This window comes from Blennius ocellaris (genome assembly GCF_963422515.1).
Source record: "Blennius ocellaris genome assembly, chromosome: 1".
Classification (NCBI taxonomy): domain Eukaryota; kingdom Metazoa; phylum Chordata; class Actinopteri; order Blenniiformes; family Blenniidae; genus Blennius; species Blennius ocellaris.
The window spans coordinates 4,132,368-4,151,279 of NC_137650.1; the positions used below are offsets into that span (position 1 = coordinate 4,132,368).

Here is an 18,912-nt window from a genome sequence, read left to right on the forward strand (position 1 = left end):
AAGCATCACCCCGAGCAAGACATGCACATTTCTCAAGGTACAGAAAACATCCCAACATGCTCTGTAGAAATACTAAAGTCTACTGCCTCATACAGGCTGCGACGATCACAAAATAACATGAAACAAAAACAGTAATGAACTTCTGTAAAGTGAAAGCAATTCAAAAAATGGAGACATGTGAAATAAACAGCTTACCAGCTGAATAGAGAACAACTTCATTGAGTGGTGGATGTCCTTCAGCACCTCATCCCCCTCTGGCCCCCAACCAGCCTGGAGCTTTTCCTCCTTGCTCTCCCTTCCAGGTCCTCGTGTTCCTCCGTCAGCCGCTTCATTTGGCCTCTAATCTTGGCGACTGTACAGTCCAATGTGGTTCATTGACTTCTGTGGTCCATGCAGATGCCCTGAATCACTGATTGCTAGGTCATGAAGCTGAGCTTCTGTTGGATAGGTTCAACTTCATACTTAAACTCTTGCTGGACTGAGGAGGTCTCAGCCACAAGTTGCAGGACAGCAGGACTGCCTTGTTGCACATTTCCCCTATTAGTGATAGGATCTCACTTTCTAGGGAAAGACAATTTTCATTTGTCATGATGCACAGTCATGACATGAATTTGGACCCAGGAATGTGATTGACCATCACGCCCAATGGGGGGGACCTTTTGCCACAGCAGACTCGTGCAAATCCTCCCCCGCTTTCTGCTCACAAGACACTTCCCCCATGCACTCAGCCAGTCACTGATTGGTTGAAGCTCTCAGGATTTGACACCTTCAAATCCACAAACCTTCAACAAAAAGCCTGCAAAAGCAGTCTTGCAGAGTCTTGCTCCGAGTCTTCCCCTGTGAACACCCGGGAAGAGCTGCTTCCCAGCAGCTCAACTCACACAACGTTAGCATACAGCTAACACCAGAGGACTGCAACCAGGGGCCTTCACTCCTCAACTCCTCTGCTGACCCGACCACGAGGGTCAGACCTTCCCCTGAGCCTGAGACCAGCACCCAGAGTCTGATCTCCCATCAACCAGGGAAAACCAACCAGTTTCTCCAGGACGGGACCAGGGAAATTACACTAATCTTTGCTTTACTAACATGTTAACTCATAATCCTGCACATATCACATCAAAGACAACATCACACAGTAACTGAACACCATCTGACGACTCCTGACGTTTTACAAACGTTTTTCACATAAACTCATTCTAGAAATTGTCCTTTAGCAGAGACACACAGGAAGCAGACGCTAAAGACTAGCTTCCATGTTCCATTGTTCTCCAGCACATGGTGGAGACCCCGGACAGACTTCCTGCTCTGTGATAACCTCCATTTGAATGGAGTTTCTTGTGATCCGCCATCTTGTTTTGTAGTTCCATCACACGTCTCACACACACACACTCCCTCCACCTCTCTCTCTCTTTCTCCCACACACACACACACACACGCACGCACGCACGCACGCACGCACACGCACACACACACACACACACACACACACACACACACACACACACACACACACCAAGCTGTATATAAGTAGTTAGAATTTGTGTTTTGTTTGTTTTCATTGTAAATAAATATAATGTTTGGAATCATACTTGCTGTTTTATTAATGTGAACAAAGGTGAATGAAATGTTGACCTCTTCTGTGTCAAGAACTCCAAAATCCTTCAATCTTTACTGTTAATTCTGATAATTGTAAATAATTCAACTATTAATTCAAATTCCTGATTAACTGTTTAGTATATCTTATGAGACTGATAGAACTGAATTGGCTATCATTTCCTGTTAAGACAGGTGGAGCTCCGAGGTAATTTGATGCAGATCAGATTACATTTTCAATAACATAATTAATAACTATCTTCAATGATTATTAATCATTATTGATAGCCTAACACAACATAGTGATCCTTACGGGGTAAGGAATCCCTACAGTGAGTTCAGCAAAGCTAAAGCAAAAGGTCTGCATTTACAGCCACCGGAAGGTTCTTGCCATGGCGGAACCTCAACTGAGTGTGAGAGCTTGGTGCAGCTACTCATGATGAGTGCTTTCATCTGTGAAGTTTCCATCAGTGGTCAACACGTCCCAACAAGCTCACCTAGTGAGTCTGAATATGTAACGTCATCGAGCCCCGGTCAAAGTAAATGGAATAACTGCGTTGAAAAGTTAGATTTATCACAAAGTGCTGGAGGGAGAGAGAGACTCCTACATGCTCGCCCCTTCACATGTCTAATAACGCCTGGGTGGAGTGTTTTTATATTTGGTACAGAAAGAGGGCTCCTGTTGAACTACCTGATAGGAGAATCATTTCAGCAGGATGTTCAGCAGGATCTTTTCCTGGTGCAGCAGGTTGCCTGGACTTGAACCTTCACTGAGAAACAAAGTATGTTGAGCATTTTTATGATAACTGATGTCACAATGACATCATTTGCTGTTTTAGTTGGTTATTGACCAGGAATAGATGATGACATAACCTGCTATATAAGCATGTTGTTGAACAAGAAGCAGATGATGACATTATCTGCTCAGTGGTGGCTGCAGATCTGTCTTTTGGAACTGTATTTTTGTGAAAAGTAAATGTGGAAATGATTTTGGAAAAATGGTCTAAGTACTAGTGAATACAATGTTAACACACACACACACACACACACACACACACACACACACACACACACACACACACACACACACACACACACACACACACACACACACACACACACACACACACACACACACACGCACACACACGATGGGAGGAGCGTCTTGACTCCGCTCTCAGGACGCAAATTCTCAGCCTGGACGCGGACTCAGGAGAACCGGAGAACCACAGAATCTGACCCGATGGCCCAGCGGCATCGAGAGGAGATGGAACATCCCGGATGTGGTCCAGTCAGCCGGTGTCCGTGGTGAAGGTCCGGGCGTAGCTCGGTGATTCGATGGGCTGCGGTGGCTGTGGTGTCCGGTAGCGGAGAAGCTGACTGACGGTGCGTCATGCTGAGTGGACAGCGGCGCTCCTAGCTCCGTGTTCCAACCTGAGACGCGTCCACCGACACGCTGCTGGCGTTTCTTCTGCAGTGCAGCTCGTCATCATCCGAACCAGATGCTCGCCGCCGGAACTGAGCCCCTCATTTCCCCGCCGTCCGAGCCGACCGGAGCCTGAGCGCGAGCCGCAGGATGCAGGTGAAGAATCAGATATGCACCGAGCAGAGCGGCACCGACGACACGGAGCAGGATGACAGCCAGAAGAAGACATCGTGTTTCTCCAACATCAAGATCTTCCTGGTGTCGGAATGTGCGCTTATGCTGGCGCAGGGCACAGTGGGCGCATATCTGGTGAGTTGGTCTGGAGGAAGGGGGGGGGGGGGGGGGGGGGGGGATCCTTCACACGAGCAGACACAGTAACGATGCGACGCCTCGGCTCATGCGATGAATAGTCCTATTATTGTGATCACATTAGTATAATCTCATCCTCCAGTAACCCGCACGCGCAACTCTCCTGATTGATGGCTTGCTGCGTATTATCGGTCAGGCCTCTGCGCTCAGTGCGCATCACCGCCGCGGCGGGGCTCCAGCCTGTTGTAACACTGCATGCGGACATGCAGGAGGAGAGCAGCTTACGAAACAGTGGGCAGGAGGTCCGCTCTACAGCCACAGCGTCACAGGAGAGGCCGCTGTCACCGGAGGATATGGGCCTGGGAGATGACGTGATCGCCACAAGACACAGGAGCTCCTCAGTGCTGCAACATCGTGCAACGTGACTGCATATTGGACCATATTAGACAATAATAGAACACTTGGCAGCTTAATTGGATCATATTACACAATAATATGTTCACATGTTAGACATCCGATATGTTGGATCATGTTAGACAATAATTACCATACTGCGCTACATTATACCAATTTAGTTGATATTTGTCAATATTAGATGATATTCGAAGACATAAGCAGATGCTCGACTATATTAGACTGTGGTGCACCCAATACAAGACAATATTTGATGATCATGTAATCATGATATGACTTGCAACAACAAGTATGTCTTTGTGAGTTGGTAGTTATCCTTTCTCTATCAGGATACTCAAGGCTCTACTACACTCTGACCTCAGCTGCTCCTGTTGACAGGAGGGGCATTTGGAGCAGTGAGGCTCCATCTGAGGCCTGTGCTACAAACCGTGATCACAGTGGTGTTTCTCGAGGTAAATACTTGGTGAGCAATATTTAATTTCAGGTCTAGTGACACCATTGAATTCCAAAGTAAAGTGGGTGCTCAACCTTTTAGCCACAACATTACATCAACCATATAGGCATTGATCCTGTAAAAATGTTGAGCCTTGGAGATAACCAATTGAGGAAAATAGTTAGTTAAAAAAAAAAAAAAAAGAGTCAAAGATAGGAATCAAACCAGTCATGTTGTTTCAAAGACAGATAATTACCCACTCATCCACTAGTAAAGCTGCAATGATGCAAGATTCTCAAAAAGTATTGTTCACTTGTCATTCAATTTACCATTAGTTATCTTCAGTTTCTCTGCTAAATTGGGTTAGATTAAATTAAATCTGCTAAAAAGTTTCAAACTCGTATTCATACTCACAAATAATCGACCGAATTAATTTAGATTCTTAACTGTTTGTTAGCTTGAGCTGCTAACAAGCTGGTATTTGTGAGGACTTGCTCAGGTTCTGTGAAGCAGTGCCCCAATCAGCATCAGCCAATCAGCTCTGAGCATCTAAATGATTAGAGGGGCTTCAGGCTTTAAGCCCCAGAGGCATCAAAATCATGTGAACTGAATGACTGGAGCCACAGCCTGAGCATGATCACTTATACAGAGTGTGATCAACATATCCAGGACCTCTCTCTGTTTCCTGGCTTGACTCATTCAGACAAGCAGAATCCTGATAACCTTTACTACTAGTGATGTTCGAATTTGAACGAATCGTTCAAAACCCACGAGTCACTTTACTGAATGGTGACTCACGAGTTTTCACGTTCATTAACTCGTTCACTGAGTCATTCTTACTACAGCCTCCAGCTGCAGAGAGGGAAATATAAATGTCACTGTTCTGCAGCTCGTCTAACTCCATTACTCACTTTAGCCGCCCTGTGAGAAAAGCAGCCGTAATGCTAAAAGAGCTGCTAAAAGCAGCTTGTAGCTGAGCCGCTAACGCTAGCTGCTAAGCATGGCAGCTTCCGGCTCCTTACATTCACATGAGGCTTTCAGCAGCTCGAGTCAGCTTGTAGGTGAAGTTCAGCACGAATGAGCGACTCACCTCGTTTCCGTCGTTCAGCTCACATGCCCGAGTCAGCTCGAAACTCGAAAGAGTCGTTCACTGAATCGGTCAGTAGCACTTCCGCTGTGTCGTTCATCTCATGAGCCCTCCGCCCCTCCCTCACCTGAAAATCTGCATCGGTGCTCCGCTCAGAAAGTTTCTGAGTGACGGCGGAGAAAAAAAAATACATGTTGTTTGTTTCACAAAGCTTGTAGAGATAAATACATGAATAATACATGAATAAATACACAATAAATAGTGTTAAAATACAACTGTAGCAGGTATTGTGTTACATTTAATATTGTCCCCTATACTTAGTTCTGTCCTATGAACGTGACATTATTTATTGATACTAATAAAAAAAGAAAATCAGAATGTTGGAAGGAAATAAAAAAAAAAAATCATATGTATACATTAATATATACTGTATATCTGCCATTCTGGATGCCAGGTATTTATTCAGTTTAGTCACTTATTTAATTTATTTTCTGATTCAAATTAACCTAAAAAACAACACACATAATGGAGAATAAGGAGACCAGGACCACTAAAAACTAATGTGTACTTATTGTTTATTTACCTCAGAAGTCTTTCAACATTTTACTATGAATACATGATTCTCTCCCATGGTTCATGTCACAGTTCAGCTGCGCCTCCTGGTCCAGGAGCGGGTGGAAATAGTGCACATGCGCAACTGAATCAAATGACTCAGACAACCGGTTCACTTGGATGAACGACTCAAAAACCCGTGAGTCCGTTCGAGGAGTCGGGTTTCTCATCACTAGTTACTATGAAGCAGGTTATCTACTCACTGTGAACATGTGCACGTTCAGATGAAAGGGGCGGAGTTTGCAGTGGAGTTTGCAGCATCTGACCAATCACACACGGAGAAATTGTGCAGTGCAGTTTACTAACTAACTGAAGGAGCAGTTATTCTCTGAGAAGATGAAGAATTAAAGCACATCCACCAAGATAAAAGCAGCACTGTTTAAAAAAAACAAATAAAAAAAACCAGAGCAGTGATAGATGTGACAGATAATATTCATATATATTTATATATTTATGTTTCTGCAGTTCAGTCAGGTGAGATCATTAACCTCATTATTCCAGATCAACCCTTGTGGAGCAAAACAGACTTAGGATAAAAACATCCTTCAAAGCCTCAGGGACCAGGATATATTTTTTTATGTCAAAAAGATCTCTATATTAATTTCACATCTGCTGCAGCTCAAAGAATAATGGGCGGGTCATTTTCCAAGAGATGTGATTGGTCAGGAGGCGGAGCTTTGACCTCTTACTGAGAACATAACCTGCTCCGGAGCAGGTTAGACATTCAGTGTAAGTCGCCGGGGTGATGCATCCCGGTAAGAAGTGAGTGAGCGTCGGGCCGGTGTCCTACACGTTTTAGCTCTCTCACAGCTTCAGCACACCTCAATCTTACGTTGATGTCATCATCAAGTAATGAGGCCATCGTTGCATTCAGGTGTGTTGCAACTGGGAGAAGAAAGTGGGGAAAACAGAGAAAACATGGAGGAGCGTGGATGTGCCTCCGGAGCGATGTGCGGTGGACCGGTGTTGGGCGGAATGACGGGCGGTGGGGCGACGTGAGTGCATCTGCAGTACCATCGCGTCACTCCACGCTCGTCTGCAGCAGGAGTTAGGAGGACGTTAATGAAGATGTAGCAGGAAATCCACGGTGCAACAGCCTCCAGCCTGCTTTCTATTGGATGTTATCTGATGATGAATGTTCTCACTATTTTACACAAAATGTATCGAACATGCACTATATAAATCTATATAACGTACGCTCACACAAGAACTTGTACAGGAATTGATGGCATTGAAAGTATAAAAAGCTTATTTGATAGACTAGACCAGTTTGAGCATATAAAGACAAAAGTTACAACATCTCAGCTTTCACACACACGCGCGCACGCACGCACACACACACACACACACACACTAAAAGCACGTGTCAATGTGTGGTTTCATAGTTATCAGTGAATGGGCCCTGGGTGGAGTGCAAGACGTAAAGTGTGTCGTGGTGGTTTCTCTGCCAGGTCAGCGTTCTCACCACACTGGAGAGACGCTTCAACCTCCAGAGTGCCGATGTTGGCGTCATCGCGAGCAGCTTCGAAATCGGCAACTTGGCCCTCATCCTGTTCGTCAGCTACTTTGGAGCCAAGGCCCACCGGCCCCGCCTGATCGGCTGCGGGGGGATCGTCATGGCGCTGGGGGCCCTGCTGTCGGCTCTGCCGGAGTTCCTGACTCATCAGTATGAGTATGAGGCTGGGGATTCGTGGCACGCCGAGGACGGCAGAGATGTTTGTTCTAACATCACCAGGTCAGAGAACCGAGACTCTGGCTTCAAATGCGGCAACAGGGCCAACACCAACATGATGTACCTGCTTCTGATCGGGGCCCAGGTGCTGCTGGGCATCGGTGCCACGCCCGTGCAGCCACTGGGAGTGTCCTACATCGACGACCACGTCCACAGGAAGGACTCCTCACTGTATATAGGTGAGTTTTTCAAAAGGGTTCTCTGTATCTCATACATTCATTGTATGAGATACCTTTTCATTTGACCAATGCTGTGGTTAGCACTTTCATCGCAAACAAGTTCCTGATTTCGGGGCCTTTGGGTTTGGAGCTTGCATGTTCTCTCTGAGCCGTTTTCACTTGGCTTGGTGTCACAGTTTACAAAACCTGTGTTCGATGAGTGTAAATGTCCTGCAGGTGTGCAGGGTTGGGTAGTAACGGATTACATGGAACGGCGTAATGTAATTAGGATACACATTTTTTTTTTAACTGTAATCTGTTATAATACATTAAAAAAAGTGTAATCTCGTTACAGGTATATTCAATATAAAATTAGATTACTGAGTGGGATTACAATAGAAAATCAGATGGAATAAACTACAAATGCAGCCGTCACAGGCGCCGTCTGCCGGCATTGCGACACTTCCTGACACCTTCAGGCTGGCCGGCACTGACGCGTTGCCATGGATACTGCAGCCAGCTCCTCTCATCACTATGATTTAAAGTCAGAGAAGTCTCTTAGCCTGAACTTGTACAATGCAAATGACGCCTGCCAGCCGTGTAAGTGCTGTGAACGTCCAGGGACACGACGTCTCACCTGAAGAAACATCTGGGTAGAACAAAAACCCGCTCACTTTCACTGATCACACCAACTCGTTTAATTAGCTCATAGCCTGTGCACTTGTGCTGATGGTAGGAAGACATTCTCAATACCTTTCGATGATCTCATGTTTTAGGTATTAATTGGGGCGACACAGGCCATTACTTTTTTTTTTTTTTAAGTCTGCTTGTTGACTGAGTGGCTGTTCAGTTATCATCAATCAGTGATTCATGCTGCCAGATACAGTCTGTCATCAAACATTCATATTTACTCCGGGAAAAAACAACATTAAAACCAACAAGGAAATGGGACGAGAGAGAGAGAGAGAGAGAGAGAGAGAGAGAGAGAGAGAGAGAGAGAGAGAGAGTTTTGGAAAATATGAGCACATTTTCTTGAATAGAAATTAAAAGCTTTATTTGTATTGTGGTTTTGATTCTTCAAAAAAATAAATCAGTGTTAGACACCTGATTGGTTACTGAGTTTTGATAGTTCAACACTTGTTAAGGGTAATTTGTATCTGCTGTGTATAAGATGTGTCAATACACTTATCAGACGACATATTCTATTCTTTCTTGTCTTTATTTTTTATGTTTGCTGGTGACGTAATCCAAAAGTAACTAAAATTACTCTGGTACGTTACTTTTTTTATTTTAGTACTTAGAGAAAGTTACTGATTCAATTTTTTGACAAGTAACTTGTAATTGTAACGGAATACAGTTTTCAAGTAACCTTCCCAACCCTGCAGGTGTGTATGTGAGTGTGTGACTGTCATCATGTCCAACCATCACCGAACTCAGTTACGCCTCAGGTCCAAAAGCTGGAGAGGCCGTCATTGGGGAATCCAAGATGGCCGACAATATGTCCCCTTCCTTATGATCACCGCCATTTTGTTTTGCCATTTTGATCCGAATCATCACCACGGCGCCACTGTCGGTGGGAGGCAGTAGTACATGATCCGCAATGCAACCGTGCTCCTCCAGAATTGAAACCTCGCCAATGCGGTATAAAAATGGCGGCGTATGGCCGCTGACATACTTGTTTGCGGACGCTGCCATTATTGCTCACGGTCAGCGCCATACTACTCTCAAAATTTGAAACCTCGCCAGTGCGGTATCAAATAATGGCGGCCTACGGGCGCCGACATACTAGTTTGTGGTTGCCGACATACTTGTTTGTAGCCACCGCCATACGTGTATGTGGTCGCCACCATATTTAAAAGGACAACTGACGTCAGTGGCTTAAGTTCGAGTTCGAGTTCAAGAACACTGGAGGGAACATCCAGGTAGATATAATGTGAATAAAGCTCAGAGAGTAATTATAAGGTCCAGAACCAAGTGGATTGATGAGGGAGAACCCCCCCCATCATATTCCATATTCAATTTATAAAAACAGCCTAGAAAAAAAGAATCACTCATGATGAATGGGGAAGAATACTTTGAACAGAAGGTAGAATGGAGGTTTTGAATTTCTTTATCAACCTGTATGCATCTTCTTAAGAAAATGCTGAATCACTTTTCAATTACATAAATGATCTCATTCTCGTAAATAAAGAAAACTTTAGTTGAAGAGGATGGAACCAAATTTAGAGTCATTTCAATGTATCATCACAAAAACAGCCTCTGATTGATCTCCAGGCTCAGAGGAAATAACTACAAACATTTCTGAAAAGAAATTAAACTGCTATTGGAAGCAATAATGTATTACTGGTAATGAATTATTGACAATGAAATGAGGCAGAATTATTTCAGAATAAGCTTTCATTCTATTTGTCATGTTTTCTTACCTTCAGGACAACATAGTGTCTCATCTAACCCCACTCTTCTCTACTCTAAATACTGCATTACATTTACAATTCACATTACTACACCTGTTATTTTATATCCCAGATTGTTGTTGAGCCACGTAGCAAACGTTTATTCTGTATACACTTGCTGTGTACATGATTGATGAAGTTGTCCAACTCTCTCTGAACCTATTTCAGCAAGACACTGCAGCTGGAACCACATCTGTAGAGTTCAGCTAAAACTGATCTGCCTACTTCATTCATGCAGTGACAATGTGTGGTGCATTAAGCAAAACTAACTACAAGAATGGAGAGTAACTGTAGTTACTTCAGCAGGAAAGGAGTAAATGTCCCTGACAAACCTTCAAAAAGTACCTCTGACAACTTTAAAAGAATCAAACCATCTTTAAATCATGTCATTCTTCTTTCATTTATACACAAGCACAGGTGACTTTGAGTGAGAAAACTCATATGAGCAAGTGTGGAAAGGAAACACTTCCTCTAACAGGAAGAAACCTTTGCACAAACCAGAGTCAGAGGTGGCGTCTTTTCTACTGACTGGTTGGGATGAGAGAATAGAAGAAAGGACAGACAGATACAGTAGATAGATAAGAGAGAGATCCACTCTGTGAAGACTGATCAGGACAGGAGGCTTCAAACCACCTTCAGCTCCATTGTCAGATGTCCAGCAGGGAGGTTGAGAGACAGACTACAGGCGAGAGAGGCAAATGTTAATGACACGTACTAGTGGTGAATAAGAAAGCAAAGAAGCTCAGTTCAGGTCCTCCAACAGTGTTAACCTGTGGCAGCTTTAGTACAGAATGGTCCAGGGTGTCCTGAAGCAGCGCTCACTGTAAACTTTATTTAAGAGAAAACTCTTCATCCTAACCTTAAAAATAGAGACTGTCTCAGCCCCCCTAACTGAAACTGGGATCTGGTTCCACATAAGAGGAACCTGAAAGCTCTGTCTCCATTCTACCTTTAGAAAACCTAGGAACCTGCAGTAGACCAGCACTCTGAGAACCAAAGGTAAAGGTAAAGATTCCAATAGATAAGATGGTAATGAGCGGCAGCAGTGCAGCTACACACTACTATCAGGTGAAAACAGGAAGTTATAACATTACTACACCATCACCAGATGCATTCAGGCTCTGTTGTTCATCATGTCCGGTTGGTTCTCCTGTGAGAGAGTTAGAACTTTCTCCCATTGGCTATGATGACCTCTGCCTCAAGCCTTGTGTGACCTGAGCCCATCAGGATGTTGATGATGATCTGAAAAACACTGACAAGATGCATGTAGACAGGTTTCAAAAGACACAAAATATTGACCACTCTACTTCTACGATGTCCTCCATTCGATTGATCATTAGGGACCTCGCCAACGGGTGGGCCCTAGGCCCAGCCAACGGCAGGTCTCTTTTGGATTTCGTCGTCGCCAAAAGTGCGGGCCCTCCGAACCCCCTAAACACGCTCAAAAACTCACCAAATTTGGGAGACTCGTCAAAAGTGTGGCACTCCACAATCTCACGTCAAAAAATTCCCAAAAAATCCAAAAATGGCTCTCTAGCGCCACCTAGAAAATTGCAATCACCCGCCACGGTCCGTAGGAATGTCGTAGAGAAATGTCGCGAATACGAAATTTGTTCGTCTACTCGAGCCCTACGACTCACGCGCTCTAACTTTTGCCCTAACTCCAACAGGAAGCCGGCTATTTGCCTTTCAATGTAAGGTATTCGCCCAAAAAAGGGAAAAAAAGGCAGAAACGGAAAATTTAACTCCTCATAGGGCGAAGGTCGCATCGGTTAAATTGAGATATACAAAAATAGAGGAGATTGTTTACTACTGAACTCTAGAGGGAAATTTTCTTACCTAGTCCAGTTTAATTTTTATTAGCCGTCCAAGCTCCCCACCCCCTAATCGCCTTTTTGGCTCCTGTCATCCATTAACATGGGGAAACGGAAAATTCTCGCCGAAAATCAACGATTTAAAACTCCCCGAACTACTCTTAACTGTTTGCAAACCGTGACTCTCAGCCACAAACCGAGGGCATCGCCACGTACACGAGACCCTGCCGAACAAGAGGATGTAACATATGTGGGGAAAATTCCAAAACAAGTCCCCAGAATGACGAGTTAAAGCGACACAGTAAAATTTTTCTCGTCCGAAATCTTAACACTATAGCGGATGGAGCCAAATCTGCCGTTCCTGCCAAACAGCGCCCCCTGGTGACCAAGGTTTACCTCTGACTGCTTCCAAACCCACACAGTATTAAAGAGGACAAAAATTCCTACAAAAGTATGGTATTTTTATCCACATACTCCCCCGATAAGTATAGATTAAGAGCACTTGTTCGCAAAATCTTTGAATATAATCCTCCCTGGCTCACTCTGCCGTCAGAGTGTCCGCGCTCGGTGCAGCTGTGAAATTCTCCACTGTGATTGGTCAGTGCATCACTCCATATATGGGCAGCTTCCTGTAGCTTCAGGCTCATCACTGCTGTGTGATTGACAGCCTGTCATATCCTGCAGTTTGACCTGAGAGTGACCTCAGCAGTCATTCTCAGGTCAGGTTACTCTCATGTGACCTGACCTCACTCTCATGTCTCATGTTCTCCTGTCATGAGGACATGCAAAACCTGTACGAGGTCTGGCCTGAGACATGTAATTCATGTCGGTGGAAGTTTGTGAAAAACCTTTATTGCATCATTCACACCTTCGCACACTGCCGACAAAGGCCGGGCCTCCTAGGCCCGGCACTCCACCAGGTCACTCTCATGTCACACACTGACCTCCGTAGGAGGCCTGGCCTGAGGCCATATAATTCATGTAGGTGGAAGTTTTTGAAAAACCTTTATTGTGCCATAAGTGCTGTGTCTTTTACACTAGAATTGAAGTAAGACCAGATTCAGGATCGGGGCCATCTGGGGAGCACCCAACAGACATTTTTAGGCAGCTCGGCTAGCTTGCGGCTTAGCATGCCTGTTAGCATGCGAGGAAACATTGTCTGATTGAGCCGAAATTTGGTAGGTAGCCTAATGGAGTTGCTGCGATCACAAATCACTAGCTAATTAGCTGGTTTTGACGCAGTTTTTTTCAAAATAAAAGTCATAAATTATTATTATTTTTTTTTTTTTTTAATATTTAAGCAAATATTTTGAACCGTTCATAGCCACCCCCCCGACGGGCAGTCTCGAGGTCCCGACCAATGCTGCTTGCAGCTTTAATTTTAGTTCTGGGAGTATAGCATCAAAAACACGACTGACGAGTCTCTGGTCCCTCTTCTTGATTCCTGTGACCTCCATCTCTTCCAGTAGCTCCAAGATCCTTTGCAATACAGAGGAATAAAAGTAAACAAATCAAGCTTGTGTTATGTAAAAACTCTCAAACTTGATTGAAGAGATTTGTTATGACCTGCTGGTCACTGAAACAACATCTTCATGATGACGTGCTGCTGGAGGGCAGGTGATGCAGACGACATCTTCCAGAGGTTCATTCTGTCTGAACGACCCTCGAGTCCATGAGGTCATCATGAAGCTCTGAAGCCAAAGAGCAAAGAGAGAAGAGAGAACAGATATTAGCACAAGAGAATAGAATCACTAACAGCACAGTTTGTTTCCCTCACCTTGATCTCCTCTCTGGAAAACACAGTGAGGATCCTCCTCCTTCAACAGCCTCAATGATCCTGCTGAGAAAAATACATTGTGGAAACCAATGAAAGACGCAGCAGAAAAGTAACACTTTGATTAAAGTCAAAACTGTCTGGAATTATTGTTTCTGTGATTTAAACAATATTAATAAGTCAACTGTAGACAAGATGCAGAATCAGTTGATATTTTACTTTGACAATGTGATCATCACTGTTGGTGATTAAACCTTTATGAATGTAGTGATCTCGTATAAAGACACAACATCCAACACAAAGAGTGCAGAATAAATATCTCAGCTTAGTGGTTCAGTCATTTCTGCCATACTACACACATCTTTTGAATAATTGTATTATTATGGGGCGGAGGCTCGCACGCGAGCGCCTGGTGGCCGGGTTCTTGCCCGCGGGACTCGGCCGGGCTCAGCCCGAAGGGACAACGCGGGCCCCTCCTCCTCATCCTCCTGTGGGCCCACCACCTACAGAGGCTGCCGTAGGGGTCGGATGGAGTCGACGGCAGGGGCCTCGACGACCCGATCCCCGGACACAGACTCTGGCTTTTGGGACATGGAATGTGACCTCGCTGGGGGGGAAGGAGCCCGAGCTTGTGAGGGAGGTTGAGAGATACCGTCTAGATATAGTCGGGCTCGCCTCCACTCACAGCTTGGACTCTGGAACCCAGCTCCTCCACAGGGGCTGGATACTACACTTCTCTGGAGTTGCCCGCGGTTTAAGGCGGCGGGCTGGAGTGGGCTTGCTTATTGCCCCACGGCTCAGCCGCCATGTGTTGGAGTTCACCCCGGTGAACGAGAGGGTTGCGTCCCCCAGCTCAGAGTACCCAACCTTCTTAGAGTCCCTGGGAGGGGTGCTGCATAGTGCTCCAACTGGGGACTCCATTGTTCTCCTGGGGGACTTCAACGCCCACGTGGGCAACGACAGCGAGACTTGGAAGGGGGTGATTGGGAGGAACGGCCTCCCCGATCTGAACCCGAGTGGTGTTCTGTTATTGGACTTCTGTGCCAGTCACAGTTTGTCCATAACGAACACCATGTTCGAGCACATGGGTGTCCATAAGTGCACGTGGCACCAGGACACCCGAGGCCGGAGGTCAATGATAGACTTTGTGGTCGTGTCATCTGATCTCTGGCCGTGTGTCTTGGACACTCGGGTAAAGAGAGGGGCAGAGCTGTCAACTGATCACCACCTGGTGGTGAGTTGGATGCGCTGGACCGGGAGGAGGCCGGATAGACTCGGCAGACCCAAACGTGTTGTGAGGGTCTGCTGGGAACATCTGGCCGAGCCCTCTGCCTGCGCAGTTTTCAACTCCCACCTCCGGGAGAGTTTCTCACAGATCCCGAGGGAGGTTGGAGACATTGAGTCCGAGTGGACCATGTTCTCCACTTCCATTGTCGAAGCTGCTGCTCGGAGCTGTGGCCGCAGGGTCTCTGGCACCTGTCGTGGCGGCAATCCCCGAACCCGGTGGTGGAAACTGGAAGTAAGGGATGCCATCAAGCTGAAGAAGGAGTCCTATTGTGCACTGTTAGCTCATAGGACTCCCGACGCAGTCAACAGGTACCGGCAGGCCAAGCGAGCTGCAGCCCGGGCTGTGGTGGAGGCAAAAACTCGGGTCTGGGAGGAGTTCGGAGAGGGTTAGGGTTAGGATCGGAGGGTGTGTTCCAACTACAGGGGGATCACACTCCTCAGCCTCCCCGGGAAAGTCTATTCCAGGCTACTGGAGAGGAGGGTCCGGCCGTTAGTCGAACCTCGGATCCAAGAGGAACAATGCGGTTTTCGTCCTGGTCGTGGAACACTGGACCAGCTCTATACCCTCCACCAGGTTCTCCTGATGGTGGAACACTGGACCAGCTCTATACCCTCCACCTGGTTCTCCTGATGGTGGAACACTGGACCAGCTCTACACCCTCCACCAGGTGCTTGAGGGTTCGTGGGAGTTCGCCCACGCAGTCCACATGTGTTTTGTGGATCTGGAGAAGGCGTTCGACCGCGTCCCCCGAGATGTCCTGTGGGGGGTGCTCTGGGAGTATGGAGTCCGGGCCCCTTGTTAAGGGGCTGTTCTGTCTTTGTATTCCCGGAGTAGGAGTTTGGTTCGCATTGCCGGCAGTAAGTCGGGCCTGTTCCCAGTGCATGTTGGCCTCCGGCAGGGGTGTCCTTTATCACCGGTTCTGTTCATCATATATATGGACAGAATTTCTAGGCACAGCCGGGGGCCGGAGGGGGTCCAGTTTGGGGACCACAGGATCTCATCTCTGCTATTTGCAGATGATGTGGTTCTGTTGGCTCCATCAAGCCTGGACCTTCAGCGTGCACTGACACGGTTCGCAGCCGAGTGTGAAGCAGCTGGGATGAAGATCAGCACCTCTAAATCCGAGGCCATGGTTCTCGACCGGAAAAAGGTGGCTTGCCCCTCCAGGTCGGTGGAGTGCCCTTGTCAAAGGTGGAGGAGTTCAAGTATCTTGGGGTCTTGTTCACGAGTGGGGGAAAGATGGAGCGTGAGATCGACAGGTGGATCGGTGCAGCGTCTGCAGTTATACAGACGTTGTATCGGTCCGTCGTGGTGAAAAAGGAGCTGAGCCAAAAAGCGAAGCTCTCGATTTACCGGTCGATCTTCGTTCCTACCCTCACCTATGGTCATGAACTATGGGTCATGACCGAAAGAACGAGATCCCGGATACAAGCGGCTGAAATGAGCTTCCTTCGTAGGGTGGCTGGGCGTCACCCTTAGAGATAGGGTGAGGAGCTCAGTCACCCTTAGAGATAAGGTGAGGAGCTCAGTCACCAGGGAGGAGCTCGGAGTAGAGCCGCTGCTCCTCCACATCAAGAGGAGCCAGCTGAGGTGGCTCGGGCATCTATTTCGGATGCCACCCGGACGCCTCCCTAGGGAGGTGTTCCGGGCATGTCCCTCCGGTAGGAGGCCTCGGGGCAGACCCAGGACACGCTGGAGGGACTATGTCTCTCTATGGCCTGGGAACACCTTGGGGTGCCACCAGAAGAGCTGTGGAGGAAGTGTCTGGGGTGAGGGAAGTCTGGGCAACTCTGCTCAGACTGCTGCCTCCGCGACCCGGCCCCGGATAAGCGTCAGACAATGGGTGGATGGATGGATGTAAAAACTATTGTTGTAGTACCACCATCCGTGGTGTTACATCCACAGCTGGATGACTCATCCAGATGTTTGTGGGATTTCAAAGCACAACCAACATGCAGCCAGCCTTTGCAAAGTTTGCACTGCATCCATTCCAGCATTTCTGTGTCTGGATAAACAAAATCATGCAAAACAAAAGCTGTATTCACATTATATTTGTTTAATTTCATTTAAAATAGAAGATTGCCTCTCAAAAAAGTCAATGCAGGTTTGAAGAGAAATGCAAATTCAGTTCTCTATATATGCGTGGCACAGACACAAACATTTAACTTTATTGACAAACATCTAAATGATTCATTGCAGTATGTTATACATTTGATTTAAAATTTCTCCTTTAATAATTTTCTCATGTGAATGCACTGATAAAAAGTTTCATCCCAGATAGATGCTTCCCATTTAGATGCCTGATTATAATAAATTAATTATTAGTCACATTTTAGTGACCGAGGATGAATAATAATGTAATTTTACATATAAACACACATAGTACCATTATAAAGTGAATATATATACATCATCTATCTGGGATAAAAACACAGCAGCAAGCACGTTGTATACATCCATGAATACAGTATGATATGATTACTAGTGCAGTTCAATGTCGGAACATTCGTCTGTTAACACGGTGTGTACTGGAGTAAGTTTTCACAAGGCAAGAATTACACTTAATACACCAAAACAAAAAACGAGGATAGAAAGAGCAACTTAAACTTTCATTGCTCCAAACTTAACCACAAAACTCCTCCTACTCTCATTAACACTGATAAACTACTGCTTCTTATCAGAGCAGGTTGATCATTTCTATATAGACAACAAGGCAAATCTTTACCTTATGAGAAGACAATCCTCCACTCTGTTGACATATGAAAAACTGGTAAAAAGAAATGTTAAATGTGCGTCTTTTCAGCGAATTACTTCTTTCTTGCATCATTTCCGGCGAGTGGGTCACGCTACGCCACTTCCCAAGTGTTCATGTCGTCTACATACGTCCTGCATGTTGGTTCGGAATGTAAGTTACTGTGGGTCGGCCTCCGTGAACGTATTTCCCTCCGTTTTCGGTCCCACACGTCACTTCCTGTATGTCGCTTATGTGAACGTCACTTCCTGTGCGTCAATGTACGTCATTTCTGCTCCTGCGTACACCTTGCACGATTTCAAGATAGTGGCGACATGTAAATGAGTATGGCGCCAACACCGCCATCTTGGATTTCCCCACTGACATCTCTTGAAAAGCTGAATGAAGTGGTGAGGATGATGGACAGATGATGCTTCTATCAGCCAGGACTGGGGGGGGCAGCTCAGCTTGCATCTTAAAAATGTCCACATCCAACAACAAACCACCCAGAGATATTGTTGAGTGCGATTATATGAAGAACAGTTTAGCCATTGGAAAAGCATAAAGGTACATCCCGCAGTTAGACCCAGTCTGTAACTTCTCAGGATATACATAGGAATGCTTAAACTAGTATTTATAACCTAAAGTGGGTTTGCCAAAGCTGGCCACCAGATATGAATTGATAAAACCTAATGACTTTTCTGACTTCTGACCTTCTGACTTTTTGGGTTTTAAGCAGGAGGTGTCAGAAAAGTGACCACAGGGATAACTGGCTTGTGGCGGCCAGGCGTTCATAGCGACGTTGCTTTTTGATCCTTCGATGTCGGCTCTTCCTATCATTGTGAAGCAGAATTCACCAAGTGTTGGATTGTTCACCCACTAATAGGGAACGTGAGCTGGTTAGACCGTCGTGAGACAGGTTAGTTTTACCCTACTGATGTGTTGTTGCAATAGTAAGTCTGTGCAATAAAATACCAAACTACTGATGGACTCTGAAACAAAAACCTTTACTGCTCATCTTCATGCTCTTACATTGTGAACCTCTGGAATAAAGAAGCTTTGCCTGTATTCTGTAATAAACAAAACTT

General features: G+C 45.8%; 1 protein-coding gene across 1 annotated transcript in view; it reads left to right on the top strand.

Moving 5' to 3' along the window:
* The first annotated feature begins 2,857 nt into the window (after window positions 1-2,857).
* LOC308148832 (solute carrier organic anion transporter family member 3A1-like) overlaps window positions 2,858-18,912 on the top strand; it is a 50,806-nt gene continuing 34,751 nt past the window's right edge. The window contains exons 1-2 of the mRNA XM_080520362.1: window positions 2,858-3,328; window positions 7,326-7,785. Of these exons, the coding sequence (XP_080376488.1) occupies window positions 3,170-3,328; window positions 7,326-7,785 (619 nt within the window). The 5' untranslated portion in view covers window positions 2,858-3,169. The remainder of the gene's footprint in view (window positions 3,329-7,325; window positions 7,786-18,912) is intronic.